At 45.4% G+C, this 25,724-nt stretch overlaps 1 protein-coding gene across 1 annotated transcript in view; it reads left to right on the forward strand.

The window, feature by feature from the left end:
* ETFA (electron transfer flavoprotein subunit alpha) overlaps nucleotides 1-25,724 on the forward strand; it is a 300,814-nt gene that overhangs the window by 201,214 nt on the left and 73,876 nt on the right. Inside the window, exon 10 of the mRNA XM_085643692.1 lies at nucleotides 25,246-25,311. Coding sequence (XP_085499818.1) covers nucleotides 25,246-25,311 — 66 coding nt within the window. The remainder of the gene's footprint in view (nucleotides 1-25,245; nucleotides 25,312-25,724) is intronic.

Genomic DNA, 25,724 nt, shown 5'->3' on the forward strand with positions numbered 1-25,724 from the left:
AGGTGAACTTATACAGAGACTCGTAATGGTCAGCAAAGGTTGAGGCAATTTCAGCTCCTGTTTTATTAATCCCGGTTTGCAGGGTGTGCACCTCAAGTACCCAATTTCTGTCCTTTTCTCTTATTTCCAGCCCGGCTAGTCGCTTATTAGCCTTATCTCCGACCTCGTAAAGTCGTCTCTCTGGCCTATGTTTTTGGCTGCTTCCTCCACTATATTTTTCATCTCTTTGTGTTTAATGTGGATCTGATGTCTAGTGTGTGCGCTCTGTTCGCTGCTCTCTACGCACTCTTTACTAATTTTAGGATATCTTTTTCCAGGGTGTTGTATTGAATTAGTTGTTCTTTCTTTTTCCCGCAACCTATTCCCTGCACAATGCCCTGCATAACTGTCTTGTACGCTTCCCACAGTGTACAGGCTGAATCTGCCGTTCCCAGATTGTCTTGAAAGTAGTGTTCTGTCTGTTCCTTTATTTTATCTCTGACCTGTTAATCTCGAAAGTGCCAGGTATCTAATCCTGTGGCTAAGGTTCTGTCTCTTGTGGGTTTTTGCAGATATATTTCTACCGGTAAATGATCTGAAATTCCCCTTGCCTTGTGTATTGCTCCTTTAAACCAGTGTGTATTCGCTACTTGTGTCATCAAATAATCTAAGTGAGAGTATCCCCGTGCGGGGCCGAATGAAATGTATATATTTTCTGACCTCTGGGTTGTGTTGCCTCTATAAGTCGACGAGGTCAAGCGCCTCCGTGAAGTCTCGTAGTGGGTCAGTCCCCTTTTCCCTGCCTGAGGTCGTTATCCTCTCCCAAACTGGATCCAATATTGCATTCATATCTCCTCCCATAATTAATATTTGCTCCGGGATGTATATAAGTAGTGCGCTTATGGCCTTTAGAGTGTCTGTATGCAGCTGTGGTGACACATATACTGAACATATATTCAGGACTTAGCCCTCCCATCTTCCTGTTATGGCTACATATCTACCCATCTGGTCGTACCAAATTATACCCGGTGTGAAGGGGAGAGCCGTCTGGATTAAGATCCATGCTCCTCTAGACCCTGTTGAGAATCCTGCATGCACTACCAATTTAAATCCGAATCTGTCTAATGCCTTGCATGTGTTACCCTTAAGATGCATTTCCTGTATCAATACCATATCTGGGTTTTGCCTACGGAGATATTGTAGCACCACTGTGTGCTTTAATTTGTGCCCCAGGCCGTTAAAATTCCATGTCAGTACCTGTATGTTTGCATTTGCGTGTGGGGGCTTTCGCAGTACATTTGGGTCTGCGCTTTTGTCTATTAGGTTTGTATGGTTGGTCACTCCAGTTGCACCCTATCTGTCCAGCATTGATGGTAGGACTTTCTTGCTCCCTGTGTCCTTCTTGATTATGTCGCCTACTCACCTTCCCTGCTAGGCTATCAATGGATATAACTTTTGAGTTCTCTCTTGTGGCTGCTCCAACTCCCTAAACAACTCCCCTTCACCCCTGCTACCCTGCACTGTGGGTTCAAAACTACCCACCACCCCAATTTGCAGAGTGCCTGTCATCCCATAATATTGAACTCGGGTCGGCTTGGAGTCGAAGAGTCCGCTAGCCACCATCTACCCCCTAGACATAAGTTATGTAGGTGCAATGTCCACATATGTCAAGGCAAGTCCAAAAGCATAGCGTTAAGAGTATCGATACATTAGAGACATAAATCTTATCTGCATATGAGTTCTCGTCCAGTGGGCCATTGGACTATCTCCTTCCTTCCTCATCAGTCTGTACTGTTTGACAGCCAGTATCGCGTCAGCTGTTACTCCAGAGTTTCTCTCGGGAAGTTCATTCACACCTCTGCGGCCTCTGTCCCCCAGTTGGAGCCCACCTCTGGCTCCTCTTTTTTTCGTCACAGTTGGTCCCTGGCTCTGACACTTGAGGCCAAATATTCCGGTTGCTGGCGGGCCTCGCGCTGTCTTTCCTGCGCTGCTGGTCCCTTTCTCTCCACAGGGAAATGCTGGTCCGTCCGTGGGTCTCTGTTCAAGGTTCATTAACCAGAGGGGCACCTCTCCATCTCCTGTGGTCCTGGAATTTCACTTGCTACCCGTTGGTTTCGCTGCTGGGCCCCACTGTTCACAGATTCTAAATGCCATAGCAACAGACTTTCTCTATTTTTGGTGGCCTTCGTTATGGCCGTATATGGTCTGGGCTGTGCTGAGTCAGAGCCTGTATTTTGCCTCTGTTGGATCCTGTGGGAATCGAGGTCTGCCTCGTGCTCCTGTCTTTGTCTTGGTGTCCCTGTTCACGAGTTCAGTGGTCGGCCGACCGCACACGGACCTGTCTTTATTGTTGCCTCTGATCCTCTTCTGTCTGCTCCAGCTTTTCACTGCCCGTGGCCTCTGCTCATCCACCGCTGGAGCCGTGTTCCTCCCAGGGGCCCACTCCCAGGTCTTGCCGCGTCTCTCGGTCTGGCTCCGCTGTTGGCCCATCTCAAAGCACGCGCCGGCCTCTACCTGAGCCCAGGGATTCCGTATTTGTTAGGCCACCCGCAGTCCTGCCTCTGCTCTAGGTCTGGTGGGCACTTCTTGAATCGATTTTGCAACGAGCAAATGCAGAATGTATTAGTACTCCACTTGCGTCCCTTTGCCGGATAATTATACGGATTTACTGGGGGATTCCGAGGCAGCTCGACAGAGCCGCTCTTTCAAGCGGCCATTTCTCCTCCCGGCAAGCCATGCCCTGCATTGCGTAAAATTTCGTTCAGAAATGTTGTACGTCAGGTCACTAAGAGTTATGGTGCAACGGGCAAAATGCTGGATGTGTGGAGATACAGAAAAGGACAAACTAAAATATTAACAGAAGAGTGTTTCAGTGACTCAGGATGAGGTAAATGTATACATTCACACTTACTCATGCACACACTTGCACTTACACACACTTACTTCACCACCAAGCACAAAACCGCAGGTGGTGCAAGAAAGGGCCCTACTGCACGCGCATTTAACAACCACCAAACACTTTCCATAAAAGCGAGCCTGCACTCGAAGACAGTCACAATCCTTCTCCTTTGTTGTCTCAAGCAGCACGCAAAGTTCCTAATACAACATAAGTTTCAGGGACACATTTCGACTCGCTTTGCCTTTTTCAATCTGATAAAATGCCATCTTGTTTAATCATTATATACTTGATGGAAAACGCATCTCAGAAACCTTTGTTGCATTTGGATCTTTGCGGTGCTGCCCAGGGTTGGATTGGGATTAAAAATCGGCCTGGGCATGGTAAAAAAAAAGTGGCCGTCATTTGCATATTGCCTTTCTGCAAAACTCTGCTTCGGCGAAATTTTATAAAGAACGTGTGGGGGTCGTTAGAAAAAATACACGGATCAGTTTACACTGGTTAAACACACCTGAAAAAAAGTGAGGCCACCTTTGCTCAGGCCCACTGCCCCCCGCTCAATATGCCTACATTAATGGGCTGGCCCAGCAAGAGAAAGGGCGGGACACCGCTGCCCGTTGATAAAAAGGAGGTATGGACGCCCATCTACCTCCAGAAAGGCCACTCAGGCACCCGCTGGCAGCATCGAACAACTCAAACGGGGGTGTAACACAGGCCCCTGAAGCCCCCAAGCTCCAGGGGGTCCCTTCAGGAGAACAGACACCACATGAGTGTAACGGGGCAGTTGCACCCCAGTACTGTTTGTCTTTAATTAACAATAGGGGTTTGAAGGCACACATCCCTTGCTGGCATTGTGGCCTGTTGTGCCCCAAACTGCCCCAGCAACAAAACAGGCAGGTACATTAGAAAGCCAACACCCCCTGCGACGCATTAGCAACACACGCTGTCCTTTTTAGGTCTCGCCTAGCTATTGCGTTTACGTAATCGCTATGAGAGACTCTAGTAAGAGGGGCATTTCAAAGTGCTCCCAAAAGTGAATTGCATGGCGAGCACATGCACGTGCATCGTGCCGCCATGCAATCTGTTTGGGTAAGCGCTTCAGCCCACTGGCGCCCTCGGCATCATACTTCAAAGCGTCTGCTCCCCCGCCTGGAATGCGCTCCCCCGCCAAGCAGCCTGGCAACCTGAATTTATTAGCATTCGCTTGCTCATTAATATGGCTCCGGCTTCACTCGCAGCCATGCACGATTTATGCCAATCCACTTTCTACCACTGCACACACGTTTTGTATACGGGTCGCCGCACTTTGTTTCAGCGCAGCACCCACTTTCATTCAATCTCTCGCGTTTCACCCCCAAAAAATTAAATACAGCAGTGCTGCGATCCACTTCCTGCCACCACATACACGTCTTTTATGTATGTGGGCGCCGCGTTCACCGTTAAAAAAACAGCAGCAGCGCTGCCGATCCATTTGCTACCACTGCACACACATAAGTGTTAAGTACGTGGGCGCCACGTTCACCTTTAAAAAGCAGCAGCGGTGCTGCCGATCCATTTCGTGTCACTGTACGTCTTTCGCGCATCAAATCAGACTGGGCACTTTCTAAGCCTAACAGCTGGGTGAGAGTTGGCCCTACAAGACCGAGCCTCCGAACCCAGTACCATTGCAGCTGCTGTTGACTCCTTCCAGGGCCTTTGCTCGCACACATCTTTCCCTGTGCGCCGAAGAATGAAGAGGCCTGGGGGCACTTTTCCGTACAGATAAAGTTTCAAAAAGCTGTTCTGTGGAGCAGCGAACACAGACCCGGGATACTTACATACTTGGGTCTGTACTTTGAAGCCATGGGGTGTCTCTGTTCCGTGCCTCCAGAGGAGCCAGCAGCAGGCAGGTAGGTTAAAAGTTTACAGTTTTTTCTACTTTTAGCTTCTATCCACGAACCTCTGCACTGATAACACTTTTGGTGGCTGACTTACTGTTTCCATGGAGGAGAGTTAAACAGGATGTCGTATTGGAAGTAGCAGGAAATGGACGAAATGGAAATCCACATCTTGGCTAAGATAGAGTTGTCTTTACTCAGCCTCTACTTCACATGGTTTCCTCAGCCTCGTTGGCTTCTTTCTGCATTCTATTTTACCTCTCTGGTTCCGCCATCACTCTTTTTTCGGGCAGAAGATCAGTGCTCCATGTACACTTATGTGAGAGGACAACTGCTAGAAAGTTTATATCTGAAAAGGCGAATGTGCAGGTTAAGTGCAAAGGAGGTGTAGCATTCAGTGAAGGACAGCCAGACGTTTGGATTCAGTCATGGAAGGCTTCTAATCTGAGTCTGTGATTGGCAAAGTGTCACTGAGAAGTTTGTATTTGTTCACAGCCTTAAGAAGCAATAAATAACTAGGAGCAATGTTATTAACAGAACACCTGTGTTCTTTTGCAGTCCTTTCTCGGTGGGTTTTAATTCTTTAAGCATGCTCATTTGGCTTCATAAAGCTCCCAATACAAAGCAAATCCCTTTGGTGTTGTAGGACAAGATTGATGTTAAAAAAAAAAAAGTCTAGGCTTTTTCAGCTTCTTCTCAGCACTGAAGTCATTAGGGGCTGAAGAAACAGTGTTTATACTACGTTGAAATTTATTTGAGTTTTAACAAGCATTTGCAATGCAATAGGTCTTGCATTACTAAACGTTTGAGCTATTGGCATTGCAAATAATAATGTAACGCCAATTGCTCAAACCTTTAGTAATGCGAGACCTATTGCATTGCAAATGCTTGTTACATTAATGCAGGAAAGTGCGTCTTTTTTGTCAGTTTGAGTTTTATCGGCTGCCTGCCTCCTGTTGCACTGCGCTTCCTCCCCCCCTATCGTCTTAAGGGCACCACTAGGAGCTTGTCGACGGCCAAATGTCTCTCCTGTACAGAGAGCCCGCAGTCCGTTGCTCGAGAGCCACTCTGCGGACCCCCTCACTCCTCTTATCCAGTTCGCTATATGCCAAGGTCCCAGGACACACTCTTGGAATGGAGGGGAAGAAGGTGGAGGCAACCTCAAGTGAAGAGGGCGCTGAGCTGAGAGTGGGGTGGAGGTGAGCATATGAAGAAGAGGTGTTGAGATGAAACTTTATTGTGGTTTGCAATAAGGGTATTCAATATGTCTGGGGCATGATGCTTAGCTAACCTCATAATAAACAAGAGGCCATGTGCCCGTGGGTTCACACGCGTTACCTTGTGAATAAATATGCTTTTGTGCAAAATGTATAACGGACGGACTCTGAAATGTGCTGCTGACTAAAACCTCTTCTCTGCCCAGGCTAATGAATATTGAGCCAGGCCAGCTTTCAGTGAGCATATTACTAAGGGCTGAAAAACAAGCCAGCATGAGCTCTGGTTCGAAAAAACAAATACTATTTAAAGCCGCAGTGTTATGCTTCCACATTCAACAAAATGTTGGATTTTGGCTTGCTATGTATTTTCTGGCCAATGTAGCTTTCCAGTGCTTCAAGATAATTAAAATCACACTATTGACAAAGATGGATGTAGATATGTATATGCAGTGCTTTAAATGCAAAAAAATAAGTTCAGGTACTCACCATATTAAGATGTGATTAGGGGGTGGGGCTGGGGCGGAGGGGGGCTATGGGGCGTGGCTACAAGGAGTGCTAAGGGACCCGGCCAGGGGCACACATTTGATTTGGTTGAGATTTAATTGGTGTGCAAAACTAGTAACCCACATGCCTATGTACATAAAATACAAATCTGGGATCAGCATGTTGTGTTTTGCAGCAAGCACGTAAACCCTCTGTTAATTTATGAGTCAAAACTGTTATCACATAAAGCGCAGATCTTTTCGGCAAGTACTTTTGTTGGTGTTTGAAAAATGGAACATTTGCAGGTAACCCAATTATTGAAATTGGGGTCAAGCTTAAAATGTCCCAATGGCGCCAACAGCTCACCTGGCCTCCCAGTGAGGCCTCTGAGCCTTTGCACACTCCCACACCCACCATGGCCTGAATGCGATGGCCTGGCAGAGAGGTCAGCTGAAACAAATTGCTTCTGCACTGGGCTAGCCCCTTAGGGCTGACGTGGGAACGGCCCAGTGCTTCAAATGGGCCGGTACTGTCCGGTACGGAGTACTGGCACTTTTTTCATTTTGAGAGGGAGAGTATCGGCACTTCTCAAGAGAAATGCTATACTTTTAATTGGAGAGTACCGGCACTTCTCTGAAACAAGCAGGTACTCTGGCACAGAGTACCTGCACTTCTATTTTTCCCATTTCAAGCACTGGAATGGCTCAAAAGGTAGAGCCAAACCTGGCCTTACAGGAAGGCCTGTGAATAGTACCTGCTCTCCCCGCCTATCACAGGATGAATGTGAAGCGCCTGCCTGGGAGGGAGCATGGGAAAAACACAACCTTTAGGCTGCCAAACGACCCTAGGGCCACAACACCTGGCCTGGTCTCCCTGTGTGGCTTCTCAGCCTCCTCACACTGTCTTCTTCCATGCCTGCCATGGCCTGAGTGCAAGAGGTGCTTGGCAGAGGACTAATGCAAAGACACTGCTTTTGTGTTTAGCTGTTCCACCTACCGAGCCCCGTATCTCGCAGGGCCCGAGTTGTGAATGGCCTAATGACCAGTGGAACACCTGCCCCGCCCTGACACATCTATTAAGGCATAGTGTGACGGAATGGCAGGAAGGAATGTAGAATAGCACTGCTTGTGGGGTCTGGGCTAAGGTGAAGACAGACCAAAACTACAGCCATAAAACTGGCCTTTCACTCGTCTTGGCTCCCCACCTCCTAGCACAGCCTTTTGTTCTGCGACCCACCTACACATTCCATAGTGGTAGGGCAGGCTCTAGGCCGGTGCGATCAGTGCAACCGCACCGGACGTTGACTTGGGATGGGGGCGTCATTTAAAAAAAATGTATACTATCATTTTAAAAGCACCTGTTGCCATGTTCCCGGCCGCCAGCAATTTTCAGACATTAATTAAAACGTCAATATAACTCAGGTGATTTATCGTCTTCCTGGAAAGAGACCGAAGGTTTGTCTAGTGGAAGTTTTGACTAAGGTAGTGAAGAGGGTTAAAATGCCTGCTGCTTAGAACCTGTACCATGCAGATAACGAAGTGCATATAATGTAAAGAGGTCAGTGGGTTACTGCTTCTGTAAGAGAGCTCCTTTTGTTACTTGTCGTTTCTAAGGCAAAATGCTGATATAGAACATCCTAGAGCTGCATGCAAACTACAAGGTATATGTTAGAGCTATAGGTTTTTTTGCCCAGTCTTTCATCATCCTAATCTTGCGAAAAGGGTTCATTTGGGTAGAAAACAATTCTTATTATGAAAGAGAACCCCTAACAATGATGTTACGGTTTAAATTCTGAATTTGGGCTTTTCCAGAATAAGGACATTAACTATATTGCCTACCAGTATAGATGACATGTCACTCCTACTCTACACCTTGTAGTCCTGTCTGATGTAACATTTCCTATACACTGATTTACACCCATATGATTCTCTGTGCAATGTGTGTGTGGTTTAAAGTGCTCTGACACCTTACACTGGTATGAGTGGTGCTATAAAACTAAATGGCACTGTTAAAGGGTGTTAGTGAGGGAATCGTGGCAGAGGTGGTCATGGGGGGGCAACAGACATTGTCGCACAGGGCGCCACCAGCGCTAAAGCTGGCCCTGCATAGTGGCCTAGTCAGGTGGCCATAGTGGGGGGCTGGGTGGCCAGCAGGATATTGTGGTTGGTTGTCCTCCATGAAACCAGCCCACAGGTGACACTAAGGCAGGGCCCATGCGCTTTGCCAATCCATCCCTGGCTGCTGCCCACATTACTTACATTGATTCCCATTGGCTGTGCTACAATTTCACTATCAGCACCTTCCTCCTCAAGTTTAAGTTTATTTGATTTAATTCTCTGCTGAGAACAACACCTTTCTCCTCAATCTGACTTCAAACAAGTGCATCCGTACTCTGCTATGCCAGCAGGAATCCTTTCTTAGATTCCCCACAGTGACAATATGCCTATTAGCAGGCCCTGCTCGCACACCGACAATGCTATTGACGCCACAGAGCCTTAGTGCCAAATATCACAGTGTGACTCTGGCCCTCCCAAACTTCCTGCCAGCTCTAAATAAATGCATACAGGCCGCCCCGCAGTTAGCACACTGAGGGCAGATTAGCACTCGATTATCAGAGTGCTTCACGAAAACGGACTGACTAAGGCCTGTTTCCAGGAGGAGGGGACTTTGCCCGACTTCAAAGATGCATTAATGAGAGGGTTGATGATCGGATTAAGGGCAGGTGCCAGGGTCGCAAGACACTTGGCGGGACAAGGGTCCAGAGGAGAGCCAGATTTCAGGCTAGACAAAAGGTCAAGCGAGGCCTGAGGCTCTAAAGAGGGAAAACAGTGCAGGGTAGGGCCCACAGAATCCATATGCATAGCTGGTGGGCATAACCAGGGGTTGGAAAGGCCATCGACCTCTGAACCTTTGCTCAAGATGATCTGGGTTCCTTGCCCTGGCCAAGATCACTGAAAAGTGTGTTCATACCACCCTTACCAACTTTGTAGAGGGCAACTCCCTTTTACATCAGTCACAGTCTGGATTTAGATCTAACCTGAGCACCGAGACCGCTCTTCTTGAGGTTACTGAGATTGTGAAGGAGACCCTCGATAGGGGTGGAAAGGCCCTGCTTATCATGCTTGATTTGTCGGCGGCCTTCGACACCGTCCCCCACGACCTCCTCCTAATTAGACTCTGGGAGATTGGGCTGCGGGGTACGGTGTTCGCATGGTTTCAGTCTTTTTTGGCCGATCGGACACAAACGATCTGGGCTCCCCCTTTCTCCGCCCGGATGCCGCAGCTTAAGGTAGGGGTCCCGCAGGGCTCCATACTGAGTCCTTCCCTCTTTAATATCTTCCTTACACCTCTTGCGGCACGGGTGGAGGAGCTAGGGGCCCAGATCATATCCTATGCGGATGACACACAGCTCCTGTTCACTTGTGACAGGGGCTGTGACTTCGATGGAGCAGCCATTCGGAAGTGTTTGGAGTTTGTGTTTGACTGGTTTGGGAAAAATGGCCTCAAATGCAACTCCGACAAATCCGAGATATTGTTCTTTGGCTGTCCTGCAGACCCACGTTGGAAGCTATGGTGGCCTTTGGCCATGTCTCCCCCTGCCAGCGATTCGGTCACAGCGAAGAACCTGGGTATGATGGTCGATAACACTCTTTCCTTTAAAACCCAGGTTGCTGGCTTGATTGGGAAGTGCTTTGCCATCTTAAGGATGTTGCGCAAGTTTCTGCCCTATTTATCTTTGGAGCATAAGAAAATTACGGTGCAAGCATTAATTGGCTCGCGCCTAGACTACGCCAACATCCTTTACTTAGGTCTTCCTGAGTATCTGCTGACTCGTCTGCAGATAGTTCAAAATTCTGCAGCCAGGGCAATCTTCGGTTTAACTAGAAGATCTAGGGCCAGCAATCTCCTTGTCTCTCTGCATTGGTTGCCGATTCGTAAGCGTATCTTCTTCAAGACCCTAACTACAGCTTTTAGGGCGCTTCATAATTTCGGCGCTGAATATCTGCAGAGAAGGGTCAATTTCTATCTTCCATCTAGACCTCTGAGATCTGCTGTCCTGGCCAAGGCTATCGTTCCAACAGTGAAGCGTGCTCGCTGTGGAGGTCGCTCCTTTAGTTACCTTGCACCCCGCCTTTGGAACACATTGCCCTTGACGTTGCGGGTGTGCACCAATCTCTCGGTTTTTAGGAAAGGACTTAAAACCTATCTGTTTGCTTTGTAACGCTGTTATGGTTAATTCTGGTTATGTTTTCTGTTATGGCTGTTTGTTTGCTGCTGGTATTTGGTGTGATGATCTTTAGCGCCGGGACGCTCTGTGGAGCAGCTGAGCGCTCTACAAAACAAACAGTAACATAACATAACATAACTAGTCAGGTCTGTCGCGCTTCTTTTTGTACATGCCAAATTGCACTGAGCTGGCATGCTACCCCATGAGTACCAGTACTCTCTTTGGACACGGAGAAGTTCCGGTACTCAAGAGCAGAAAATGTAGAAGTGCCGGTACTTAGTACCGGTGAGTACCGCCCATTTAAAGCACTGTATATATGTATAAGTATATTAACGGCATTATATTGGGACGTGCTATATAGAGTATTGGTGTTTCAGATTCAGCACCTCAAATGCTTCGTTGTAGATTCATTTCCCCAAGTTATTCAAACCAAATAACCTTCTTTATACTCTAGAAACTTGGAATACTTAATCTGAGTTTCTACATGAGGCTCCCTCTTCCTCAAATGATTAATCAAATGATTAAGCGTGGTCCTTGGCCGAACTTTGCGTGCAGATACATATCTTCTATATTAACTCACATCTGGGTTCCAAATTAAACAGAACCGCCATCACCCCAAGAGGAGAAGAGGGAGGCCATCAATTGGAGTCAGTGCTTTAAATGGAAAATGAGATGTGTCGCTACTCATTAATTAGACTGTGTGGGCCGTTAGGGGCGTGGCTATGAGCCAGGAATTTAACAATAGCCACATAAGTAAGCTTTAATGCAAATGTTCTGATTGTCATGTAAAGCACTTGAACACCCATAGGCAAAATTCGCACAATATCAAACTGCCTCCTTACATAGGAGACATGGCAAGCATCAGCTCCAATGTCATAGGTGCAGGGCCTGATTTTTGGCAGTTTGATATTGCGCGAATCTGGGCCATGGGCATTTAAGCGCTTTACATGACAATCAGCACATTTGCATTAAAGCTTACTTTTTTTAAGCACCACTGGTTAAGGGAGTTGTCCAGAATCACAGGATGATGAGCCGACGTCTGGATTCGAACCTCGTTTTCCAGTTCCACTTTCGGCAGCTCTGTCCACATCCTCATTCTCGTTGCGATGCTAATTAGAACCTAACACTGCAGGAGCACCCCAGCGCAGGAATACACTACCCGTTGCCTGTCAGAGCGGCACATTAACACGCTCCATCTGAAAGGGTTATTTTCAGTCGTTTTTGCATTGCACGTACCCGTACTTCAGGGCATGAGCCCTGCTGCTTCTGGGAGTAACAGTACTCTCCTTGCCCAAAAACAAGTTGCGGTACTCAGGGGGAGAAAACTGAGAAGTGCCGGTACTCCGTACCGGTGAGTACCGGCCCATTTAAAGCACTGGACCCTAATGTTGATTTTTTTTCTTCTCATAGGTGAGCACATATCATGCGGGTGCGCCATGACACAGGTCTGTCTCACGGTATGCGGTCTTGTTGGACCAGGAGGGGCACCCAAAGTGCTATCCTTATAGTGGTGGAAGGCTACAGCCTTGGCCAGGTGTTAAGCAGCACAAGGGCGATGGTGGCAGCATACTGTGTGGTGATCAGTAGTAGTGAACCGGTCCTTTTTACCCTGTCACTGGAGTGAGGCCTACACTCACTTTTTTTAAAGTTCAGCTGCTGAGTGCTTGACTCACCCTTGGCCTACTAAAGGTAGATGTGCAGTGACTCTGCGCTAGATGTGTATGTGCCTGGGAAGGGTACAGTACAGGGATTTTTATATACTGCTGCCTGCTGTACTTATTATTGTTTTAACAGTGACTTTGAAATATCTGCACCTTCATGCACAAACCAAAGGGGCACTGGTTGACTAAACTGGTTTGATTTTTGTATGCTGCTGCCGGCTGTACTTGTTATTGTTTAAAAAGTCATCGTGAAATATTTGCACCTTCATTCACAAACCAAAGGGCCATAGTGTGATTAAACTGGTTTGATTTGATTTATGTATGCTGCTGTGTTGTTATTGTTTGACCAGTCACTTTGAAGTATTTGCGCCTTCATACACAAACCGAAGAGGGAATTGTTTGACCAACCTGGCTTCATTTCTGCATACTGCTGTATTTGTTTTTATCACACACTTTGAATGTGTTTTCACCTTGATGCAAGAAGAAAGGGGGATTGCTTTACAAAACACACTTGAGTTTTGTATATTGCTGGATTGCTGATTCTTTTATTATGCACTTTAAAAGGGTTTGCACTTTTCCCTTTGCTTCACCAGTTATAGTTAATATAGATTCTGTGATTAGTAAGTAAGTAATATATTTACTGTGCAGTTAATAAAAACCATTACAAAAAAAGTTAATCAACTCTTAACAAAATACATTTAAAATTGCGGAGAATGTCAGCTCCCCCGACCTTGGTAACCCATAATCTTATTTCTTCATTTCTGTTGTCCAGTATTAACGGCAGTTCATGAGGTAGGATTACCCCCCTGATCAGAGTCTTGACTACAGAATGATATCAGGCCGAGGGTTGTAAATTTAAAGTGCTTAGTGACACCTCAAAAAGATCGAAAATGGCCATATAATTAGCCTGTTGATGATTTCCTTGAGACATTTGCAAGTGCAAAAAAACGCTTAAAATAATGTACTTAAAACACTATTGCAGTGCACTTATTGTTTTTTTTTTAAACGAAGGTCAGCTGCAGATAAAAACTTTACTAGACAACAGCTTAGTTGAATGTCTTCGCCAGAGAAACTTGCAAGCGCCGCTTGTCTACACAACCGTATTTGGTTTTTGTTGAAGATAGGTCTGAGTAGTAGCCGGCACTCTTGCATCAGCTCGCGGCAAATAGTTATGATGTGGACAATGTCCTCCTCTCCTTCCCTGCAAAGGCGGCACATTGCTGGCTTTGGAGGGCGCAGCCAAGGGGGCAGATGGTATACCGTCGGTAATAGACCTAATCGAAATTTCAAGAATTTTTCTTTAATAGTTCTGGAGAAGTTAGATAGGAGGCTTGACGAGTCGCTTTTCTGTAGGTTTGTATCGTGAGCCAGCCATGTGAACGTTTTATCAAGGCCGTCTTGTCTTGTAAAATAGACTCTTTTTTTGACAATGTTGTTTACGATTTTCTTGAAACTTGCCATAGTCCCAGGCGTAGCCCAAAGTTGCCATAACCCCAACTGGTCCAGTGCAGTATCCAAGAAATGTCTGGCTGGACAAGTTTCTATTGTTTCTACTTCTCTCCACAAGTAGAAGTTCAGCGTTTCTGGCTGCCCTTTTTTTTTTAATCTTGAACCAGGTTTTAACAAAGGCTCCTTTTCTGGCTAACTCCTGTCCCTGTATCCCGAATTCCAGCCTTAATTGCGCCGGAGATGTATATCCAGGTAACCCATAAATTATTCTCAGCGCTCTTGCGATAGTGCCATTTAATATTTCCGCATCCCTCCCTCTCATGGCTTCACTTCCATAGGTGATTGTTGGTATCAATTTGGCCTGAATCACCTTGATCAGAGGGAGATAACTTGGGCCAGTGGTTATATTCTTCAAATTTCTTAAAGCTACTTCTGTTGTTAACCCCCTCTTTTTTATTGCCTCAAACTGGGCTTTGTAATTGCCTTTGTTGTCAATCATAACCCCCAGATATTTGTAGTCTTGTACGACTTCAAGCTTGTATTTTTCCAGGTGCCAGTTGAATTTAGTTTTTATTTTCCGGTAATTTACACACATGACTTTTGTCTTGTCTTGGTTAATACTTAGTTTGTTATTTTCTGAGTATTGAGATGTAATATCCAGCAGACGTTGTAATCCGATGGATGTCCGACTAATAAGTACTAAATCATCTGCATATAGGAGGTTGGATAGCTGGCGACCTCCCAGCTTCGGGGCATGCGCATTGCTTCCATTTAAGTTGGACTGAGAGCTCAGCCATAAATAGGTTAAATAGTGTCGGGGCTAAAACACACCCTTGTTTTAATCCAGAGGTTGTATTCATCTTTTTCGATATATGGTCTCCTATCCCCAGCTTTACTTGTACCCAGGTGTTGCTGTGCAGAAGGATTAGTTGTCTTAAGAGCAGTGGTGGAATGCCTAGCTTTTTTTAGTTTTTGCCACAATATATTTCTATTTATGTGGTCAAATGCTGAACTGTAGTCGATAAAGCAAATGTACAAAGGCTGTTTGATTAAGAGTGCAGCATCTATCATTAGTGAAAGGGCGGAGATGTTAGTGGCAGTACCCATATCTTTACAGAAGCCAGTTTGTTTATAGGGTATTGCTTTGATTTCTGTAGCCCATGTTGTTAATTCTTGGAGGAGTACCCCGGCGTAATATTTGGCGTCATTATCCAGAAGAGCTACTAATCTATAGCTCCTTGGATCGTTCCTGCTGCCTTTTTTATAAATGGGAGAGATTATTGAGCCTCTCCACGATGATGGTAATATTGGCGTCTGCGTAATTCTATCAAAGACCGGTTTTAGGGCTGTAGCCCAAAATGTAGGGTCTTGTTTGAATAATCTGGGCGGAATCCCATTTGGGCCAGGAGCTCCTTCGCGTCTGCCTTTCAAAATTCTTTTGTGAACTTGAGTTTTTGTGATTATAATTGTACAATTCTGACCATTTTCTGTATTCAAATCCAGCTGGAGCGGTTGAATTTCCAAACTTGGCGCAGGAGTATTGGAGCCAATTTGGGGGGTCTGATCTTTGTTAAAATGAGATTCAAGGAAAGCTATCCATGCTCCTTCTGTAACATTGGAACTGATACATTGTCCTTGAGGGTTGGATAGAGCATTAATTTTCTTCCAAAATTGTGCGCTATTATTGTTCTTAATATCGTACAGGAGTCTTGCCCAGAGAGTTTCTTCAGCTTCCTTTTTGTTTTGCCAGATACGTTTTTTGCGAGTTGCTTTTAACTGCCTCCGCTCTTGCAATGCCGAGGGATCTTTCTTCAACCTCCGTAGTGTGAAGTTTATCCGTGTTTTTAACTTTTTTAGTTTGGTGTTATTCCGTGTATTGGAGACTGGCCGAGGATTTTGTTGAAACTTTATTCTCCCGTTTTGAGAGTTGCCCTTAATATCTCCGTAGCTGTTGCATAGGGCGTTTGTGAAAGCCTCCTAGCATCCAATTATGTCGGGGATAGCTGCTTTCCCTTCTTCCCAGAGTTGTTTTGCTCGAGAGAGTAGTCCTACAGGATCGTTGGTGCTACATTTTACTCTTCTCTCGTTATTGGTGTATTCTGAGCAGAATGTATTTGCTAGGAGCAGTTTATATAGTGATGGCTCTTCAACCGTGATTTCCTGGGGTAGATGATCACTAAAATCTTCACTCCCAATGCAATAGTTTTTTACTTTTGTAAACATGCAACGAGAGCAAAATGTGTAGTCAATTGTTGATCTTGTTACAGTGTTATTAAATGTTGCTGTTTGGGGGCAATCTCCCGGGAATTTGCCATTTAATGCACGTACGCGCAGTTGCTCTAAGAACGACAATAGGTTTTTCGTGATGTTTGTGGATCTTCCGTCTGTACTAATGTCTTGGGGCATTTCTTCCCAAGGAAATGGATCCTCCTCTAAGTTGATGTCATTAACTCGCCTCCTCAGCATGTTTAAATTGAAGTCTCCTGTGATTATCCAATTATTTGTCTTCTCTTCTGTTATTATTTTCACCAGCTCCTCCTTTAGTTGTTGACTCCCTTTGTTTTTATCACGTGGATGCAGATAGAGGTTTACAAGTATTATGTGTTCTTTACTTGTCTTCCCCTGTAGGGTGATTCGGTTTACTTGCATTTCATTTGGAGGTGCTAGATTATATGGTAGGGGTTCTATTGCATAACCGCTGCTTATAGAGGTATATGTGACAAGACCTCCCTTATTATGACCGAATTTTGCATTTCTAGTTGCCGGTAAGTGAAGCATGTTATAACCGTGCAGTGCCGTTGGTAGTTCGCTCCATGTTTCCTGGAGCAAAATTATGTCAAATTTCTGTAGATAAGTTAGCAATTCTGGGTCAGAGGTCTTGTCTCCCAGCCCATTGATATTCCAGGAACAAATTTTCAATAAGTTCTTGTGTGGAGGTACATTATGCTTAGAGTGTCATGGTCTTCCAGTTTTAGTATTTATTGTCCTGGGAACCCTGCTCCACTCCAGTGTGGGTCTACTTCTGTCCACAAATGCCCTTAATGCATCATATTCTCCGTTTGCCCTGGGCTCTATGCTGTTGCTACGCGCCCCTCGCAAAACTGAGAATAGTCGTGGGCTCGATTGTTCGTGGCTGGAGTTTTCTTCTTGGCACATTGATTCGGCCAGTAGGGGGTCAGGATACCTTGATTTTGCTAGTGGCTGAAGTTTAATGCCCCATTCGTTGAACCTATTTTGTTCTTTTAGGACTCTCTCGGCTAGGTCTGGAGAAGCCCATACTGTTTTCGTTGACTCTGATCCTGGGCGGTCAGGTGACTCTATAAACTCAACTGACTCCAGGTCAGTGGTTTTTATGTTCTCAAGCGTGTTGATAGACCTCAGTAAGCGCAAGATGTTACCCCTATTTAATATATCAACCCGACCCCTTGATATATACTCTGGGTGAAACATAATTGCTGTAATAGCTCCTGAGTGGCTGTTTGTTGGGCCATAATGGTCTCTGTCACTATTAAGGTCTCTTCTGGCAGTACTGGCCCCCATGATGACCTTGTCAGGCCTAGTGGCTGGCTATTGCTTACTATAGCTATCTCCATGTTCGATCCTGATGTTTTAATTGTCACCCCCTCCGTGCCGATGCTGCTTTGTGGGACAGTTTTTTCTCCAGCTGGCTCCCTCGAGCCATTAGTTGATAATATAACTGAAACTTGTATTGCCTTATTGAGGGTACAGTCCATTGTTTTTGTTATCGGTGGTTGCCCTAAAGAGCTCCCGCTGTTGTTCCCTGGTTTCTGCTCCAGTCCATCACTGATCAATTCAATGGCGGTTGTTCGCACAGTGATCTCTGGTCCTTTTTCCTGGGTTAGGCTCTTTTTTTCCTCCTGACCCAGAGCCGTGTCTTCTTCCTCCCTACACATATATACTATTTGGTCGTCCCTTAGTTTGTCCGAAGACCTGTGGGTTCTATCATTGCTGTGTGGCGACGCCTCCAAGGATTTTTGGTTTCGCCCCTTCCTCCTTTGTTTTCCTTGCTGTTTAGCGGATGGTTGTGCCCCTTCAGTTGATGCCTGTTTTTCCAGAAAGTTGCTGGATTGAGAAGTATTACTCATCAGGGCTGCTGTTGCTCCTTCTGTTAATGCACTGTCGTTTAACCCTAGTATCAATGAGTCCCCATCCACGCAGAACTGATTGCCGTCTGTTGTCTGTGCCGCTTAGCCTGATCCTTACGTCTTTGGGGTTTGCTTATCTTAGTCATTTGTGAGCCACTGACACTGAAGGGAATCTCGCCTGGCATTGACTGGGCAGGTACAGCTTTCCTTATGTCTGCAAGGAGGTTATCCAATGCTGATGGTAACGTTGCTAGCTTATCTACAATTGTTATACAGGTGCAGCTGGCCTGGGCAAATTTTGTCTCTGACTGTGCCCTCTTGATCAAATTGTTGAGGTTAGCCAGCTTGTCATCTATGCCAGCAACAAAGATGGAGAGTGAGTTGAGGACTGACAACTGGAGGTCCATCTTATCTGATTGGTACTGCAATGCGTTCACTGACATTTGCATTGTATGCAATAGAGTAGACCAAATATCGTCCTCATCCGGTGATTTATCCTTTTTGGTGTTAAGTTTTGGGGAGTTGTTATTTCTTCTTTCTGACTCACCGCCGTTGGCAGCAGAATAGGACGCGACTAATCCCTCCCATTCTTCAGGTGTAAGGTATGATGTCTCTAGTTCGATTTCATGAGACATTAGTGATCGTTCGGTGTTGCAGTCAAGTTGTGGTGCGAGAAAGCTGGATTGGGTGTTAGATTTTGCCTGGTTTAATTGAGCGTGCACGTCTTGTAAGGTTGATGATTTTTCGACCTCTATTTTTTTTGTCGTATTATAAGAGTCTGTTATCTGCTTCACTCATATTAGACGTGCTCATCTCAGCTGTGCAAACCTTCAGATGCTTGCGTATTCCAAGTCTCTCCGGAGTATCCTGACCAAAAGTGCCCAGATTAAAGGAGTTATAATTAGGATTATCTTCTGTTTTGGTCCACAATGACGTATCTGGTTCCTGTAACGAACCATGAGCTGCAGGGCTATACTTCTGATTTCCGGGAGCCTCCCCCTCTCCTCCCAATTGCTGTGATAACATTTTGAGCAAGGATCCTTCCTTGACATGCTTGTAGAGGATGCTATTGTTAGTGATTTCCCCCTTTTTTTTCTTCCCTACCTTCGATTCCCCCCGCTGCAGTGATTATTCTGTGGCTCGCCGCCTGTTCGGATGTGATGTGCCTGCTTCCATTAACTATTGCTTTATCTATAGGCAGGGCAGTCTCCAATTGCGTCAGGTCGTCATATCCTGGGTAATTGTCTTCCTTAAATACCTGGGTCCTTGCCTCCTTGATTATGGCTGGTGCATCTTTTCCCTCATTAGGCCTTGCATCGCCACTACCAAAACCTTGACTTTTGACAGCGGTTGAAAGGTTTCTCCAATCAGGGCCCTGCTGCTGCCATTGCTGCCGCTGTTGTACCAGCTGATGTTCCGTTTTGTATGTGTTAAGAGGTTGGAGTGGATCTGGGAGGTTAGTTATTTTACTGCTATTTAAGCGTAGCACCGGTCCAGCGTCTTTTAAAAATGAGAATTTTGTATAAATTTTCGGTTGGTAACTTGTCTTAGGCAAGTTAGAGACACTGCTTAAGCTGCTTGCCATACCACTAGACAAGGGTTCAGGGCTAGTAAGGAGCGGGGAAATTAGGTTGTGGTCTTCATCTTTTGACCTCATAAGTGCTTCGGCGCTACCCTTTTTTGTTAGCTTCTTGTTTGCTTTCCTAGTTCTTTTAGCGGGGTTTACAAGTTCCTGTTGCCTTATCTTCCCAGATCGCATTGTTAAGGGCGGAAACTGTGGGCTGGTTTAGGTTAAAGTAAAGATGGAGTTACTGCCCCGGCTGTCTACTGAGGCCACGAATGGTAAAGTCTGACTGTTCAGATAACGGCAACAAAAAGTTAGGAGGTTAGAAGGTTAGGAGGTAAGGAGGAAGGCAGGACTCTAGAGCCTGAGGTTAAAGGCTTGTAAGCTTGCACAGTAAACCAGCGGATCAATGGTCACAGTCACAGAACAGTAAAGTCAGTAAGGTAATGAATCAAGAAGCCTCACCATACAGCCCGCTATATCTTGTGCACTGTCCTCCGCTCTCCTCTTCCGCCAGTACCTCCTTTGTCGACCTCTGTGGTCCTCAGGTCTCAAGTATCCAAGCCCCCGAGGGCCACCACAACCTCTCAACCTCTCGCTGCTGCGCGTCTGTTTGTGGCAGTGTGCCGTATGTAGCACAGATCGCGGTCTCTCGCTGCATCAGCTACCTACGCTCTGCTCTACTTCGCTCAGAGATTCTCAGCGGCGGATGTAGGTACAGGTTGCAGGCTGCAGGTTTCAGCGGGCCATAGGTCTCCTGCCCTCCCTCAGGCCGCCTTGCCGCCTCTGCCTCTCCTGCTCTACTCTCTCACGCTCTAATCACCGTTTGTCAGCCAATTGACTACCGCTCCTGATAGTATTAGTATCACTACCAATACAGTATTAGTATTACTGCCAATGCGCTGCTGCTGCTGCTAACGTGAAGGCGTGCTCCCACCGAGGGGCTCTTCTCCGAGCTCTTCTGAACTCTTCACAGGCCGTGCACAGGGTCGCTCTCCTCTCTCCACGAGCCCCTTGGACCCACCGCTCACCGCAGGTGGGAAAGCCACGAGAGCCTGAGCCACCCGCACCGGACCACCAAACCTCTGATCAACGCAGCAGTGGCGCGGCAGCTTTCACGGCTCCACGGCTAAAGGGGGCTGGTGGGTGGACGGGGGGTGAGCGAGCGAGCCGTAAGAGCCCTGCTCAAGCTCAAGCTCCGACCAGACCCCCCGAGTTCCAAGTTCCGAGTTCCGTGCGTGCGTTTTCGTTGCGCTCCGGGCTCCGAGCTCCCGCTCTGCGTGCTCCGTGAACGGACTCCTCCTCCTCTCCACAGACTTCCAACTTCCCACACCTAGATTCTGTGATTAGGTACTTGTTAATATGTATTTTTTTTTATCCTACATGATGCGTTATTGATGGTGGTGTTTGCACATGTCTATAATATGTGCACCTGAAATCGTGTAATTAGCTTTGTTTACAATACAGAAATGATAAATACAGACACACATCTGCATCAATGTTCTGAAGCATCCAAGCAGTTTTCATCCTCAGCCTTGTGTGCCTGCCTGTTTATGCCCTGCTTACTAATAAAGCCCTGATGGTAGATATTGAGAGTGCATCCTCAGTTCATTTTAAATACTATAGAGTGGTTAATATTGTACAAAATCCCTGACAGACGCATGTGTGTGGCATGCAGATAATTCACACCAGTCTATTTCTCTTGGAGCTAGCAGGATACTGGGTTATATCTTCTGTACTGCTCATGTATATTGTCAGTCGAGTCTGTTAAATTGCAGATTTGGGTTTGTCTTTCAAAGTTTCAAGTTATTTTCCATCAATGTCAATTCTAATTCAGACCCTATGTAGTTGTTCCTTGTTCTTCAGCGATAGACAGTTCGTCAAACAATACGACTGCTCCTTAGCATTGCTCTTATTCCTGTCTCAGTTAAATAATCTGCTCTTGACAATAATGTTACAAATGGTGTAGCTTATATGTTAAAAGTGTTTCATACTTACTTATTCGAATTTTGAGTACGCAAATATAGAGGCATTTCATTAAATGTTGTCTGTTTCAATGCAAAATATACCAGATTTTTTGGCGGTGGGTCAAAGTGGTGGGCGGTGGGTCAAAGTGGTGGGCGGTGGGTCAGGGGGCCCCCCTCCATGTACTTTGCAGGGGGACCCCCTCAGGTTTCGTTACGCCACTGCACAGAAACCGCCCAGATCTGCCCACCTCCCCAGGCGGCTCAAAAAAGCAGCCCACAGCTGGAGCTCGGACACCGGCCCCTCGGGCATTGCCCGAGTGCCCGCATTACCAATCCGACGCTGGTGCTGCCTGAGACAATAAAGGAGAGGGATTGTGGCTGTCTTCGAGTGTAGGCTCTCTATTTTGTAAAGAGTGTTTGGTGATCTAGATAATGTGAAACACCTCCTGGGTACACAGTTTCAGGAATTGTGGAAAGCTTGTTGGTCAGAAATAGCTCGTGGGATCTTAGTCAACGAGATAATATCAGTGCTGAATATCATTTATATATATATATATATATATATATATATATATATATATATATATATATATATATATATATATATTCTTAAAGCTGAAAATAATCAACAAATGTGACGTTCCAGAGTAGGATCCACATCTCAACTATTTGGCATGGGTTAATCAATAAAGGGTGTCCTAAAATATACTAGAAATACTATTCAGGGCATCCCTTATTCAGGAATATCACCCCTCAGCTTCACGCCAGGCAGACACTGCAATACCTAGTGGGTCCCTCACCCAATGAGGGGGCACTTTTGATGGGAGATCTTTTCACTGCCCGTGTTTGATATTTTTGCGTCCGTGATTTGGTGGGTGGTTGTGTGTAATAGGTGAAAAATTAGTGAGCATTAAAATTGACTAAGAAGTCCCACATGCAATTGCTTTATTCCAAGGGGATATATGCCAAGGTTAAAAACAATCATTAATTAACCCCTGCCAAATAGTTGGGCTGCTAGTTCTAATCTGGAAATTTGATTATTTTGCTTAATAATAGGGAGGACATGTGACAGACCACTGGGAAATCTCTCACCCCCCTGTTTTATGATTTGTTTTAAAGCTGAAGATGCACTCTAGTGGAGTCTCCCCGTGCTTCGGCCAGCACCTTTGGCTGAGAGTAGCGTAAGATACATCGAACAGATATGTATCTGGAAAACAGCCAGAGTTGTAAGGATTTCCTGAATGTAATCCAGGACGGTCATTGGGAATTTCTCTGTAAGACGATTCCACAGTGGGGCCCCATTAACAAGGAAGGATGTGGCGCCCCATTTAAGTATAATTTACTGAATATTGTTTCATTCTGCGATCTTAACTTGCGGAGATTGAACATATTTTCTGAATTTCTTTACAATATATTTAGGCCTGGTTCTATAATACATTTTGTACATAAAGCAAGCAGACTCGAATCTAATGCGTTTTTATACAGGTAGGCAATGTACTAGTCATAGATGAATTTGATACAGAGTTGAGTCTTTTCTAATTAAAAACACATCTAGCTAGAGAATTGTGGATTTTTTGTCCGCGAAATATGGTTTTATTTTTGAGGAGGCCAAGAAAAAAAGAGCTGTCCTCTTCTATTTGGGACCTTGTAAAGGCATTGGGCACAATTATTCTATGATCAAATGAATATTGGCTGATGGAGACCGATCTTAGTCACTTAACAAATCTATTTATCAAGACTGAATTTAGTTCTAGTAGCATACCAAGATCCCTGACTGTGAAAACAGGGTTAGGCCATTCGCCCATTGAGGAGGTCCAGGGTGAAGAGTCCCAGAAATCTGCATTTTTACTAGAAGTATTTCAGACTTGAGTGGATTTAGTTTGAGGTAATTTGGGTTCATCCAGGTGCTCACATCCTTCGTCGTTGGGTTAAGTTTCCTGGATCATCAGAGTTGATTCAAAACATTTTACAGTGTCCTTATAGTAATCTGGGATTTTTTCTTTGCTCCATGCTGTTATGGACGAGTATCAATCAGCTGGTCATGCACCAATCGATACCTGGAAACGAGAGAGAACTTTAAGGTGAGAGAATATTTTTCTTCTAGTGAGGACAATGTCAAGCCCACTGTTGGGTTTATCATGAAACGGTACATATGGACAGTTGTGTGTATCTTTGCAATGAAAAATTGTCTAATCCAGCACATCTACAACGGTCTGAAGTGGAGATCCCCTTCTAGAACGCATTACTCCTTGTTGTGTGATAGTTGGCCCGGTAGCGTAGAACCTGCTTCACCTGGCAAGCACCACGCTGCTGGATGCTGTATCTGTCTTCCACCCAGCGCCCTTTGCTCCCAGTCTGAGTAAAGGAGCTCTGAAGCAGTAGCAGTCAGTGATATGGATAGTGAAACCGGTGGGACTCAAAAAAGATGAACACCTTCCTGAACATAGGTCAGTGACAGACACACATTCATCCTTTTTTATCCCTTAGTTTTTAATGAATAATATGCATTTCAAACAGAATACGCCAATTCCACAGATTATCAGCATTTACAGGTGGCACAGATTGCAATTTGATGGTACATAGGCAGTATACGACAGCAAAGAAACGTAAGCACGAGCATAGTTATGATAGCAACATGAGACGGACAGCAATTGTCACATTTCAGCAATTGGCTTGTTTAGAGGCCGATATCTGAGTCGAATCCGGATTGCGCCCAGCTTGGCGAAGGTAGGCACGATAATGTACCCATATGTCTCTGGGTCATGCCGTAGGCGGTTGCTCCTCCGCATCTGCAATAGGCTACTGCTTGGAGTTATTCTGTAACTGCAGACTTTGTCGTTTGGCCACACCATAGCCACCACCCTTCTAGCTAGGACCCGACTTTCGCAGATACTGACGAAGTAGGAAGCTGGGAAGAGGGATCCAGTGCAGTGCCAACAATTTAATTCAATACCTGGAATACATCTTGCCAGTTTTGGCACACACTCACACAGCTCCAGGAGAGGTGTAAAAAGTCAGCATCTAACATCCTGCACCTTTTGTATGCACTGCGTTCAATCCCCCCGAATCTAACTAAGCGTGCAGGTACACAAATAATATTGATGAAGAAACTTAACATGTAACCGTTTCTGCTTATAATTCACAGGGTTATCCTGTACCTGCATACAGCAGTAGGCCCATGTTTTATCTGAAAGTGTGCTGCCCAGGTTGGCCATCCACCTTGCCCTAGGAACACATTGATCGATATCATTTTTGTACTACTCCGTTCCAGGGTAATTTCATTGTTGATTTTTAGTGAAGTTCTAATCATGGGGTTCTATATAACCAATAAAGAAGGTTGGCCATGCGGAATCTGATGCTTTAACCCTTTGTTGACATGGGGCCATTATAATTTCAAAACAGCATTGCTTAAAGACTCGAACAAGTATCAAGTTCTTGCCATTTCTTTGGAGTTTAGCTTCAAAGGCTGACGGGGACTCTGTTTTTCTATGCAGTGACCTATCCTATTGAATCACAATATTGACCAGGACTTTATTTTAGACACTTATGTTGAAACCTTTAAATGCATCTCTCTTAATTTACGAGGGTCTTCAAACCAACCCAGATTTGTTTTTTGTTTTTTTACATCCAAGCACCTAGAAACAATTTAGATTGTGATGTACCGGAAACAAGCAACCAACGGAAAAGGAAAGCAACTGCAATGCCTAACCTGACAATTGGGAAAATTCTAAACGTTTATGATGTTATATATCTTTTAAATGAATCGCTATGAACCATAGAGCTAGTATTGATTTGACCACTTTTCTTTTTTGTTTCAGGAGCTTTATATCGCTGTTGGAATATCTGGAGCAATTCAACACTTGGCTGGGATGAAAGATAGCAAGGTATGTGCAACCAGCCAGCGGTATACATTTTAAACTCTGTTAGCTGTGGCAATGTCTAAGATCTCGTTTAGGAATTAGAACTTTACTTTGCTTTGCACTATATCATTGTAGTGTAAATATAAATAAGGAATCTTTTAGTGGGCTTAGTAGTAATTTAGGGTGTGAACCGTGAGGCTTTAGAGGCATACATTCTAGTCTTGGTTCCCATGCAACAGCTGTGGGATTCTTGGATAGATCAGTTTTCCCTTGACCATTTTTGGGCTGGAATTTCAGTATTCTTGGTACTTGTCTCTCACTTCCTCCCCTTTTAGGTCTCGCTGAGCCAGTGCATGCATGCAGTGCTCTGCGAGAAATTTAGTGCGTGGCTTTTGAAGGTGCTACCAGAAGTTTTTGCTGGACTCAAGCTTGCGTGC

The sequence above is a fragment of the Triturus cristatus genome, chromosome 3_1 (assembly GCF_964204655.1).
Source record: "Triturus cristatus chromosome 3_1, aTriCri1.1, whole genome shotgun sequence".
NCBI lineage: Eukaryota > Metazoa > Chordata > Amphibia > Caudata > Salamandridae > Triturus > Triturus cristatus.